Source organism: Lathyrus oleraceus, chromosome 7 (genome assembly GCF_024323335.1).
Source record: "Lathyrus oleraceus cultivar Zhongwan6 chromosome 7, CAAS_Psat_ZW6_1.0, whole genome shotgun sequence".
Classification (NCBI taxonomy): Eukaryota; Viridiplantae; Streptophyta; class Magnoliopsida; order Fabales; family Fabaceae; genus Lathyrus; species Lathyrus oleraceus.
In genome coordinates this window covers 194,583,242-194,596,717 of record NC_066585.1, presented here as the reverse complement: position 1 = coordinate 194,596,717, position 13,476 = coordinate 194,583,242, and the positions used below count along the sequence as shown (strand labels likewise).

The window sequence follows — 13,476 nt, the reverse complement described above, 5'->3', positions numbered from 1 at the left end:
CATAACACTATATTGGTTCGAGATAAGTTTGTATAAAATCCTGGTTTAGCTTGAAGACTAACCGCTCAAATCATTTTTTCATGTTTGGAAGAAAGACTAACCATTTCAGTCCATTGTTCTCCGTTTGGTTGAAACTGAACCCGAAACTTCATTTTTACTTGTTTAAGGAGGTTCGTGAGTTTAACCTAATAAAAACTCATAAGCGTTATTAGGTACTCTCAAGATAAAGTCTTGGGGGAGAGGATTATGTCATTTCATTTAGAGTGAACATCTATAAATCTTGGTGTTATCTATTTCTCTTATTTTTTTACTTTCCACATATTTTATTCTCTCTTATTTTTTACTTTCCACATACTTTCACGATCACAAAGAAAAGAGATATTTTAGAAGGATGCTTGTTCATTAAAATGGAAATAACGTAGTACATTATGACGTGTAATGAATTATACAAAGAAATAATAATATAATGAGGGGGTAAACATAACTAGGTGTACTTGCCACCACTTATTTTCCCCGCCTTTATAGCTTGTTGATTTAGCCATTCTTGCTTACTTGGTCGACACAATCTGTTCTACTTATGGGAGGCCAAATGTCCAGGCTCCTTAGTTGTTCGGTGAGGGAAGCTACGTTGATCTTCATGGCCTTGCATTCTCCTTTTTTTATCTTGTTGCAATTCATTGTAAATCTTCTTGGCTCTTGCTAGTTCAACATTAACAATGATTGGTTCACCGTGAAGATTGTGGAGTTTTATCTTAAGTTGAACTCGGGAAGCCATTGTGTCTAGATCTGACGCATAAGGTCTACCATGTATGAAATTATAGACTCTTTTGAAGGGAGCCACAAGGAGCTGTGAATGCACAGTCTTAATGTATTTTCCTTCTACCATAGATATCATTAGTTCAATGTACCCCCACAGACAAATTGTCATGTTGTTGAAAGCTTGCAAGTCTGACCCTTCATATGGCCACACATTTTCTTTATTGAGTCCCGTATTTTAGAAAAGCTTCAAATACATTATATTGCAAGAGATGCATCCATCAATCATTATTAGGGATACATCAAAGTGGACGACCATTACAGGTATGACCAGAGGGAAGATATCATTAAGTATTCCCAAGACTTTCTCGCCATCCCGGAATTCAAGCATTGTTCTATCCAAGGTTTTAGCTGAGGTGCTTCAGTCTTTCTTATAGATGACCTTCAATTCCACAATCTTCCTCTTCATTGTCCCTTTTGAAGGGGCCTTTTCCCGAGGTGCACCCCTAGTAATGACCTCAATGTGTTGGCACATCCCCCTACTCACTCATTTCTCTCCACTACTAGCCTTTCCACCATTAATCATGACATCAACAACATCGATTGCATCCTTCAGTTTGATGCAGTTATTTCTTGTGTAGTTATGGCTCTTGTGAAAGTAGTAGTACACCGTTTTGTTGGTCCTGGAGTATTTTCTAACATGGAAAGAGTTTTTTATTCTGACCTTCCAGAATTGAGTGTTAGAACACTCTTTATCTTCTCCCGAGGAGTGTTCAGAGGAGTGTATTTGTCTCACCAATCGTGGGTCTTGCGATCAAATTCTTCCCTTTGGTTGTTGGAATCTTTCCCATATGATCGACTGTAACATGCATCTATTGTTGTCTGCCTATCCCTCTAGACGATAGGCTTTTCCTCAATATTAATGAAGGGTTGTGTTATGTTTAGTATCTCCTTCATACTATGTCCTTCCATGCACCCTAACTTTTTAGGTGAGAATATGGAAGTAGAAAAACAATCTATAGGGGGTGAATATACTCTTATTGAAAAAATAAACTATTTTTTCAAAAACTGAATATCAGAGATTTTTTAAAATTATATGTGGAAGGTTCGAAGCGAAAATATGAAAATTATACTTTTCGATGCTTGATCACGTTAACACTAAATCAATTCACAAGCACCAAATATGGTTTGATGAGGATACACAAAGGTCTTCGATTGATTCAATTGTATATTTCACAAGATGTGATTATAAAATGATTTAATGAATTCTAACCTCAATTGTTTCCCAAATTTTAATCACCAATGCAGTTAGATTAGACACCAATTCTAACAAAACCTAAGCTTACACAATAAATATCTTCCAATTGAATAAATGATAAACTACGCTAGAATTGAAATACCTAATCATGCAAATCCTACAAAAATTAAATGCAAGAGTTAGGATAGAGATGACACCGAGATTTATAGCGCTTCATTGTCCGTCCTCGCTTTTCCTACGTGCAATGTTCAATGGTTTCCCATTGGAACCTGCATTGTTCCTTTTTATTTTTAAAAATATTTGCAAGAGTTCATACAATCACCAATACACAATAATATTGAGAATTGTAAAATCTCTTATCAAGATCTTGACTTGTATACAAAGTAATGCCAAACTCTTCTGCGTAATCTTTACTCGATTGACGCTTCTTAAATATTCCAATATCATCAATCTGCTCTAAGCCTTTGTGTGTGAAAATCAACCCCTTAATCCTACTGATTCCTTGAAAGATGACTTGTCCGAAGATTTGAGAAGAACTTCGCCTTATTCCTAGTCTTCCACACAGTCGCTAGAGAAGAACCTCATTCTTTTCACTAAAATTTGTCAGCACCAATGACAACAACCTCAATATTGCAAGCTACCTGAAAATCTCAACCAAATCTTTAAGATTAGTTTCAAGAGCGCATTTGCTTCAATCAATTAGAAATCTCTCGTTATTAAGATCTGGAATCAAACTGAAGTTGAAGATTTAAGATTTTCGTTGCAAGAACTTTGAACTTTCAAAAATAAAGGGTGTTGATTTTTCACATAATCACACAAAAATGATTATGAATTTGTTGACTCGCTACTTGAAAAATAATGACAAAAAGGTTTTATATGTGCTTGAGATTAAGCACAAAATATGGTTGAAAAGTTAGTTAGATTCAAATCAAGAGCATTTCATGATTTGAATCAACTGAGCAAGTGAAGTGGAATAAAAGAAAAACAATTATGACCCATTTTTCAGTTGATTCAAATCAAGAGTAAAGTATGATTCGAATCAAAGACCCCATGATTCGAATTATGTGATAATTCTTATTCAAATCAATAAAGTTGAGCCAACTGAAAAATATGGAAAAATTGACTGATTCAAATCAGGTGTAATGTTTGATTCGAATCAATTATGGAAAAGGCGACCCAGAGTTTCTTGATTCGAATCATGTGTAAAATTTGATATGAATCAAGTTGTTTGAAAATTTCTTATTTGTCTTTGTCCAAAGTGATTTGAATCGGGATTTGTGCTTGATTCGAATCAAACACCTAAATTCCAATTTTTCATGATTTTCAAAAGACTTTGAGATTTTTCTTTCCACCTAACTTGAATCAATAACCCATATGACTCTTATTACACTGACTCATACAATTGATTAAAAGTATCATGATAAAGTTCAACCTGACCAATGGTTTATGCATGCTAAACACGAATCATTTCAAAATTTGATCCATAAAGGTGCAATCATGAAGGAGACTCAATAGTCGAAAGTATATCAAAATGAAAGCGATAAGACAAACAACAAAATAATTGTATTGGGGTGCTCACCCTGAATGTATTAGGGACATATAATTACACAACTTCTCCCTGAATGAGCTATCGTGATTCAACCTGTTCTAAAAAATCCAGCACTTGAGACTCTTGTCGGAGCCTCCCATTTCCACAGTTACTTGTGTGAAACGGTCGACGAACGATCGCAAAATCTCCCCTTTCACCTGTGTGATTCCATTGAGGGCAACTATTGTCACTCGTTTCTTGTTTCGAGCCTTAAAATGAGCGGTGAAGTTCTCGAACAGATCGATCCATGAATTGAAGCTCGCGCCCAACAGAGCTTTGAAGTAGAGCCTAGAAGTAATATAAATAGTCATCAAGATATTGCACATGTTCGTAAGGATCTCATTTTTTGTTACACACCTTTAACTTTAAAGGCTTCTCCAATAATTTTGGTATTTGGTTGTCATGGATTCAGGCACAAAAAGGATGTTTTTGCTGGTTCTTCACCGATGGTTTCTCTATTTGTTTCTCAGGGGGGACATGACTACCTTGTCCTCCTCCAGAACTGTGAGGAAGAGTTTGATGTATCTTGCTCTTTTGATGATTTGAAGATCACAGAGCCACATCGTGACGTGATATGGACGGCTAAGGGACGATTGTGACCATGTTAGCTTTTGGATTCACATTGTATGGGCTTTCTTCAAGATGAAACAACCTTTCTTCTACTACTAGTGAGTTTTGTTGTTGAACTATGGTATACATGTTATTCAACAATTGGTTTGTGCCTTGTACTCCAAGCATGGCTTGTAATAATTAGAATACAGACAATGTCTCTGGTCTCGAAATTGTCGCGGTGTTAGAGGTCTGAAGGAAGGTTCGCCTTGCTGAAACTGCATAGCAGATCCTTCAAACATTAAAGGTTGAACAATAATAAAGGTTGAACGAGATCTGGATGTAATGAAGTTTTCACAATGACTTGATCCTCACTACTCTGAGGAGGAGGCGGTGGATCTCTAACAACTTGAGCAGTACCTGCTGCTTTGCGCAAAGCAGTAGAGCGAGTGGCTCTAGATCCTGCCATTAATGGAAGATTTGGAGGTTAGAGATTTAAAAAGTAGAGAATCATAGTTGATCTTTCACTGAAGTATATCAAAATCAGAGGATATGTAGTTCGATATCAGGAAATATTATTTGTTAGGCGAGAGGATTTGATTCAATGAATTAAGAGATGAATATTTGAATGTAGAAAATCTATGAATCAAATGTCGAATCTCACATACGGCGCCACTGTTTCGCTTGAGAACCAGAATTGATCGGAGATTGAAGGTTATGAGATGCAACAATGTACTTGAGCTTCCAATACGACGAGAGAGTGATTTATCTGCAAGGTTAACACTCCAACACTCAAATCTGCATGTGAGTGAATGATATTTGAATTTAAAAAGTACCTGAAAAATGACGTGCTTCCTCTTTATGTAGCGGAGTGATTATAACAACCTGATAAACTTCAAGCGCGTTGAATGGATCCTGGATTCGAATCTCTTATGCTCTGACCTATGATAACACTCTTACACCACAATTTTCAGTGTTTTTTAAATTGATACAAAATATTAAAAATTATTTTAAAAAATATGTAATTGTTTTATAAAATTAATTTGTCATCTAACTATGATACATAATATCATTTTATGTGTATCAAAAAGTAGAATAAATATTTATCATGTTTATATCACATCTTATCTTTATATCATATTTTAATCACCAAACATTCTATCCAAAAAATAATAAAAAATACTGAAATGAATTAGTAAATTAAAGAGACAAGCGCAATTCTAACGAACAGATACCTCAAAGTTTTTCTAATCTTGTTACTCCCGCTCACTCCATGTTATCAACAATTGAGCATTTGATTGTTTGTTTCTCGAGTTATTTATGTACTAGTATCATATAGCAGTTTATTAAGACAAACAAGGTACAAAGAAATATGGTTCCTAAGAAAGTCAAGCTTAAAAGAGACAAATGAAGTGTACTTGGATTTTTGCATTAGAAGTTAAAATTAGAAGTTAAAAAAGGATTGTTGCTGCCCAGGATCGAACTGGAGACCTTTAGTGTGTAAGACTAACGTGATAACCACTACACCACAGCAACTTCGATGTTAGCATCGTAGAAAACAAGTCTATGTCCAAACGTTTACACTTTTTTATCAATTCTTCCATTTTCTTATTTTATCTTTATCTTTTGTGTTATATTGTATCTTGCTAGGTTTAGTTTTGCAACAAAAAATAAACATAGACTATTAAGGTAAAATGTTTGCGGTCCAATAGGATGACATTAAACTTGATTTGTTCCAATATTATTTCGATTAGTGAGAGATTCTCATATATTATAGATACTTTTTAAAGTGAGTTACAGTATCAAAAAAAATATATATGCACACGATTTACTCAAGCAGGTTAAAAAATGATATTATTAATAATAAAAATGAAATTTTGGTGTAAAAATAATGAGACGTAAGGTGGGTATTTTTGTTGTGATATTTCCATGAAGTCTATTTGTAGGTATAAATATTATTTTTGCGAATGAAGAGTTGGAACAAACGGAATTGAGCATTGAAAAAATAACATATTCAAGGAAAATCTGTGCATGGATAGAAAGAAGTAGATGGAGATGTTAAATGCTATTAAATCATATTGGTGAAATGTCATATAAACTGATGAATTCAGCGCAACTACTACCACAATTTGGTAGGCCAAAAAACAGTATCTTTTGCACTTTAATTTGATCTTCCGATAACATCACTTCTACACATCGATACATACATCAAATAGTAGTAATATACATCAATTAACACTGATAAGTTACACATAACAATATACATCACAATTCTGAGAAGACGCGGTTACAGAAAAAGAAAAAAGGCATGATAGAAAACAATTTCCATATGCCATTACATCCAAAGAAGCAACTCAAGTAACTCAGACAAGAGTAGATTGTGCAAATCTCTGGTTAAGTAGTACCAATTCAATCTGTACAGGGATATACATATAAGCTAGCTAGATACAAATTTACCATCACAACTTCACCACCAACCCGCAATAACAAAGGGCTGGATATTTTTGGTAGAAGTGGGATGCAAGAACTGTAACTCTACAGATATAACATAAACTAAATTTGGTGAAACGGATTCGGACTTTATATGACTAGCTTTGGCTTGAAAGAGAGTAACAACTATCAACCCAAGACAACAGCATACATTAAAATCTGTGTTGTAATCACTTACCTTATGTGAGAGTCATACATGTCAAAGATGGAGTCTGGAACAATCAAAGGCAACTTGTCTATGTACATGAAAACCCTTCTGAGATTCTCCCTTGTCACAGTTGCCATATCAACCACATCCCTTCTATCAGTGAATACCCAGAGATCCCCCGAGTTCACTCTCTTCAGACTGTCACGGCAAAATGGGCACGACTGTGATATTGTTCGCCTGCAAAACACACCAAACCACTTAACCTTCAACTGAACCAAAAACACATTGGAACACATGACAAAAGGCAAGAGACGTCTGCTAAAATTTCATATCCTGGGATAAGAAAGAGAAAGCAACTACTACAAATCTCTCTCTCAGAACTATGCAGATTTATATGACTGCCCTAATTCAAATTAGGAATAAGACACCAATGAGGGTTCTCAAACTGATAAAATCAAATGGCGTAAAACAAAAATATCTTGGGTTTGAATCTTTGTGGGTGGGGATTGTTTTGTAAATACCACTATAAGCCTCATCCCACTAACTGATAAGCAGATTAGGCAACAAGACAATGGAGCAGACATGGTCCATCAAGAACGTGGAACCGAGTCTTCCATTCAAAAGTGAAATAACGATGATCACAATTGGAGAGCCAATACAGCATGCTTTTCTTTTTCATCAATAGGAAATTAAAGTGCCACAGCCATCTTCCTGATAGACAGTGGATATTTGACCCCCTCATCCAATTATTCAATCTAATAAAACTTCACAGGCTAATACTTTCTTTGTCATTCACTTCCAATAAAACCATATAAATACAAATAAATTCATAAGAATTCCGCACAAAGCATAACACAAATTTTCTTTTTAGTCACTACAGTAATAAAATAGTTTCTCGCTAATCAAAACACATTTCATTATTGTTAGTTAAGCAAACTCTTGATTCCTGATGCTTGCATTTTCCTCACATAAGAACAGTAGTCTACATAAACGGGAAAAGAGCAATGGTATTTTCTAGACTCTGTCATTCAAAACATATGCATATGCAGGGAAGGGAAACACATCAACAAGTTGAGATAAAGGAAAATGTAATAATTACTTCCATCCTAACCAACTTCAACAAGTCAAATATGACTCATGTGATGCAATCAGAATATATAATAGCTCAAGTACTTATCAGCCAAAAGAAATTCAAAAGTCTTACAAACTACATTCTTCTAGCAACATAAGCTTGCCAGCCAAACCAGTTAGAAGTTCAAACCAATATCTTGACATCAATACTTCTAGACCCTAATACTATTTTTGTTCTAATGTATTGCATATTCACATTCAGATAGCAATAAGGAAAAGTGACAACTCACCTTCATATTCATGATACCTATTGTTGAAATTGCACCTGCAATCAAGCACAGGATTCTAAAACCAGTTCACTTACAATGAGACTTTTAGTTTCCACTATTTACATCCTCAAGCATGGCAATAGATATTTTAGTTTGCAAGGTTGTTAACAAATATGACCAAGATAAACTAAAACCCAAAACCCAGGAAAATCCAATCAGGCTCAATGATTAAATTTCACTAATACCAAAACACCATAGTCATTTAGTAGTGACCACATCAATAATGCATGAAATCATCAAAAACCACTAAAGAACATTCACGCAGAGGGTTAAACATGTAATACAAACAAATCAAACAACCCAACGTAATACAAACAAATCAAACAACCGAAAATATTTCCGGTTCTTAACATCTATGAAGATGTCATGACTATGAGAGAGTCAGGAGTCGCACACACAGGAACACACACCAAGAAGATAAGGAGCAGGAAGTACCATTCTCGGTAACACTTGAGGCACATAGCATGATTACAGTTGGGCAAGACAATTTTACTATTCATCTCCATGCATATCCCACATTCATCTTCTCTTTCAATATCTACGTCAGAAGATTGCCAGTAGTCATCATCATCTCTTCGACGGTACCTCTCCATACATACAGCCTTTTGTTTTTTATCCTCAGAATCAGTGACACCTCTTTCAAGTTGCAATAAAGATGGATAAATGACAGCTGCTCAAAGCAGAAATTCAACATGTCATCCGCCAGCCAAACCCAAAACTAAAAATTAAATACATGTTTGGATTGCAAAATGACAGTGAGCCATTGCAGTTTTAGCAAAAGCTACAGTTTGAAGCTTGTACAAAATGACCACATATAGAAACATACATGTGAGACACAAGGGAAAGATATAGTAATATACCATAGAATTCCCTTATACTTGCTTTTCTTTCATGGGTAGACATGGTGGTTGTTCCATCGACATAGACCTACAACACATAGCAAAATTGTTCACCTAATCCAAGTCTGTCACTTCAAAACCTAGGTCGAAAAATCAGCATAGCTTACCTTATAAATTAGGATTCTTAACAATCCAAGAGCTCCAGCAAGATGACAATCAGTCCATTGAACAAAAAACAGAAACAAGTGCGCAGCTGGACTATATGACATTCTCATCTGAAGGCATGCACCATCATACTCTCTAGGAAAATCTGAAGCCCTAAAACATAGAATTCGCGCTATAAACAAATAAGTAAACAAGTATACTGAATACACACAAATATATAAAATATGAAAATTTCCTAAAAATTGTTATCATATGAAAAACACCAAAAATGAAGAAAGCGTTGAATTAAATGAGAAGAAACAAAGGAAGAGTAAGTAGCGTGTAAGTGAAGCAGGAGATGATAGATAGAATTCAACATTGAGATAGCGAAAAAGCAAGAATTGAGTAAAGTATAATTGAACCTTGAGGAATGATTTGACAAAAAATAGAAAGTTTTGGAAAGCAAAAGGGGGTGAACTAACAGAGTATTGGCGTGTTGGATATCAGCTTCAAGGAGTTTTAAGGAATCCTTGAAAGACTTGCGCATGGAAGCCACGTACATATCTCTTTTTCAGTCACCAAAACAAGAAAAGCAAACTTTTGAAATGGAAGAAGAAGAAGAAGAGGAGGACTCTGTGTGGCTTTAGTTTCTCTCACTAGAATATGTATGAAACAAGAGTGAAAGAGAGAGAGAGAGAGAGAGAGAGAGAGAGAGAGAGAGAGAGTGGTTGAATTGATTCGTGTTGCTTGTATACTGTTCTTCCAAGCCAAGAGGCGAAGCTTGTCAGGACACGCGTACGCATCAACACCCTCCTCTTCTCTCCCCATTATTCTTTTTTCGTTCTATTATTTTTTATCAATTTAATATATCAACGTAAGCCAGTTTTTATTTTAGGATTATAAATGGAAAATTCGTATTGAAAAAAACAATAATAATATTAATTATAAAGTTATATTAAATTTAATAAATTTTAATAAATTTTTATTATATATATCTTTAATTTGTATTCTTAGAACACAAGTTAATATTATCCTTTATTTTATTTTAAGTATACTAGACAATATAAATTATAATTATCCTTTATTGAAAGTATACCAGATAACAACCGTGTGATCCTTTTGCATGGGTTTGTTATATTATTATATTACAAAATCTTTATAATAAATATATAATAAATAAGTAATATATTTTATTGATTATAAAATTTAACTAAATAGACTTTTTGCATGGAGTAGTAAAATATAATATACTTTTTTTTGCACGGAGTAGTAAAATGTAGAATAAATAATATATTTAATTTATTATAAAATTTAATTGACATGTTAAAATTAAACAACATAAATAATTAAAAAAATGTTTTTTATGAAAAATTTTCAGGTTTTTACCGAGATAACCCAGTTTTTCGAAAAAAATTCCAAAATACCCCACATTTCAAAAAAATTCTCAAAGTACCCCACTTTTAGGAGGTGTCGCCAATTGGATTGGCGACTCCTCTTAAAACTTAAAGGGAGGCGCCAATTGGATTGGCTAGGGCAGGTGCCCTAGCCAATCCAATTGACGCCTATGTGTAATTTTTAAGAGGAGGCGTCAATCCAATTGGCGACACCCTTAAAAAAGCTTCAAATGAGAAAACCTCCAACATGAAAGTTGTAGATCTTTTCAAGACAATGAATTTGGACATAAATTTTGAATTATTTGGATTTTTTTTGAGAAGATTATGGGCAGTTGAAGTTGGACTACTGAGTTTTTCAACTGTTATCTGACCTATAATGTTTTGCATTATCGCATGTGTTTCTTTTAGAATTATGAAATTTTGTCCAACATAACATTTGAAGTAGACATCTCAAATTTTGCAATGCACTTGGTCCCACCTCAAAATAATTAAAAATGAGTGAGTTAGGTCCTTGCGAACTTGACCCAAAATTAAGGTTTCTGTCAAAACATGTATATGTGAATTTTGCCAAAAGGGACCAACTTCAAGCCCTTCTGTTTGAATGATAAAAGCCTCAAATGACAAAACCTTCAACATAAAAGTTGTAGATCTTTTCAAGACAATGAATTTGGAATAAAATTTTGCATCATTTGCATTTTTTTTAGAAAGGTATGGGCACCTGAACTTGGACTCTTTGACATTTCAATTGTTATGTGGCCTATAATGTTTTGTATTATCATATGTGTTTATTTTTGAATTATGAAATTTTTTCCAACATAACAATTTAAATAGACATCTCAAACTTTGCAATGCACTTTGTCCCACCTCAAAATCATGAAAAATGAGTGAGTTAGGTTCTTGGGTAGTTGACCAAAAATTAGGGTTTCAGTCAAAACATATGTATGTGAATTTTGCCAAAATGGAGTTTAGACAAAAGAAAAAACTTACATATGTTGCGATGTTTGCAACCGTTCCTCTGTGTGCTTCGCCCATTGTGAGTAAAGACATATTGTTGGGGACTTGGTGTAGATGAAATTGGAAGATGTTGTTGAAGATGAAATTGTAAAAGAAGTATTGTAGAGGAAGTAGTGAGAATGTTGGTGTGGAAGAATTGTTGAAGGAGTGGATGTATTTATAGGCAAATGGAAGAGAGCATAAAAATTTGTGTTTGCATGGTGTCTCCACCTCATTTGGCAACCATGTACAATCCTAAAGAGGGGTCGCCATTCAAATTGGCAACACCATAGGGCCATGCATGCAAGGCTAGTTCTGAATGCTTGGTTTCGAGGTTTGACTGCATGGGGTCGCCACTTGAATTGGCGACCATGTACAAGCATTAAGTGGAGGCGCCAAACCATTTGGCGACACCATCTGCATGTCTGACACGTGGCATTCTTGTCTCCTGCATGCTGAACAACTCACTTGTGGATGGCTTGCATGATTGACACATCATCTCTGACTATGTTACATGTCTGACACGTGTATGTCTTGTCTTTTGCATGCTGATGACTAGCTTCTTGATAGCTTGCATGGTTGACACATCATCTCAGACTGTCTTGCATGACTGACACATCATCTAAGAGCTAGCTTACATGTCAGACACGTGGCTGTCATGTCTCCTGCATGCTGAAGAGTCACTTGTTGATAGCTTGCATGGTTGACACAACAACTCACACTGTCTTGCATGACAGACACATCATCTCAGAACTAGCTAGCATGCTTGACACATCAACTCACACTGTCTTGCATGACAGACACATCATCTCAGAACTAGCTAGCATGCTTGACACATCAACTCACATTGTCTTGCATGACAGACACATCATCTCAGAACTAGCTAGCATGCTTGACACATCAACTCACACAGTCTTGCATGACAGACACATCATCTCAGAACTGGCTTACATGCGTGACACATTATCTTAGAGTAGCTTCAATGTCCGACACATCATCTCAGAACTAGCTAGCATGTGAGACACTGATACCATCTATTTAAGTGTCTTACTATCAACATCCAAGACACTTCACTCACATTCATCTGCACTTGCAAAATAGTTTTCATCTCCAAAATGTCATCTTCATCATTATACAATGTCAACGTTCACTGCAACGGTGAAACTTTTGAGTCTGAGCTTCATGGTTTTTGTTTTCGAAAAACTGATACCATTAGAATCACGATCAAGAGAAATGCAACCTTTTTGCATTTGAAAAAAAGAATACAATCCTTTATAGGATTAGGTATTGTGTCAAAGATGACATATCAAAATCCAATATTTTTTGAGAATGGTCAATGCAAGTTTTTTCCCCTTAAGGTACGAGACGATGAAGATGTTGAAAACATGTTTCTTAGTCATGAACATTCAGGCATGGATTGTATCGAGTTGTACATTACTCTACAACCATGTATTCCGTCTCAACAGTCTCAACTAACCGATCAGGATGCAGCTGGTGAAGATGTTGTAGATGATGCACAATGGTCAGATGAACTCAACCCAGAAGCAGAAGTAGAAGTTGACGTTGTTGATGAAGAAGAAGAGGAGACCGAGATACAGGTTGATCACATGCTGAACAACGACGATGAAGATGATGCTCAACCACCACCAATACCTCCTAGTCATGCCTACAATCCTCCTCAACATATGACAAATATGGATCTTCACGACGATGAAACATCTGACAGTGTCTTCTATAATCCGTATCCGAGACCAGTAGGCGAATTAAAGGTGGGAGACATGTTTCGTACCAAAGAAGAATGTGTCTTGGCAATCAAAAAATTCCACATGAACAACTTTGCTGACTTTACAGTGAAACGCACTGATTCTAGAAGGTATGTTATCGAATGTCGTAACATGCTTTGTAAGTTTCGTTTGG

The 13,476-nt window shown here is 35.3% G+C and overlaps 1 protein-coding gene and 1 non-coding gene across 4 annotated transcripts; both read right to left on the bottom strand.

Moving 5' to 3' along the window:
* Positions 1–5,614: 5,614 nt before the first annotated feature.
* On the bottom strand, positions 5,615–5,687 carry TRNAV-UAC (transfer RNA valine (anticodon UAC)). The gene has a single exon. It is a non-coding gene; the product is annotated as a tRNA-Val (tRNA).
* Positions 5,688–6,214: 527 nt separating this feature from the next.
* On the bottom strand, positions 6,215–9,891 carry LOC127105217 (E3 ubiquitin-protein ligase AIRP2). Of its 3 annotated transcripts, none has more exons than XM_051042383.1 (6): positions 9,655–9,889; positions 9,196–9,346; positions 9,050–9,116; positions 8,625–8,859; positions 6,820–7,026; positions 6,215–6,340 (listed from the first exon to the last, which is right to left on the bottom strand). In XM_051042383.1, exons 1-6 carry the CDS (start codon positions 9,732–9,734, stop codon positions 6,313–6,315), a joined length of 768 nt encoding a protein of 255 aa, XP_050898340.1. In that variant the 5' UTR covers positions 9,735–9,889; the 3' UTR covers positions 6,215–6,312. The 3 variants fall into 3 exon arrangements, with proteins under 3 accessions (XP_050898340.1, XP_050898339.1, XP_050898341.1); XM_051042382.1 differs by lacking the exon at positions 6,215–6,340 and adding an exon at positions 6,356–6,565 and having other exon boundaries at positions 9,655–9,890; XM_051042384.1 differs by lacking the exon at positions 6,215–6,340 and adding an exon at positions 8,151–8,185 and having other exon boundaries at positions 6,710–7,026; positions 9,655–9,891.
* Between the last annotated feature and the right edge of the window lie 3,585 nt (positions 9,892–13,476).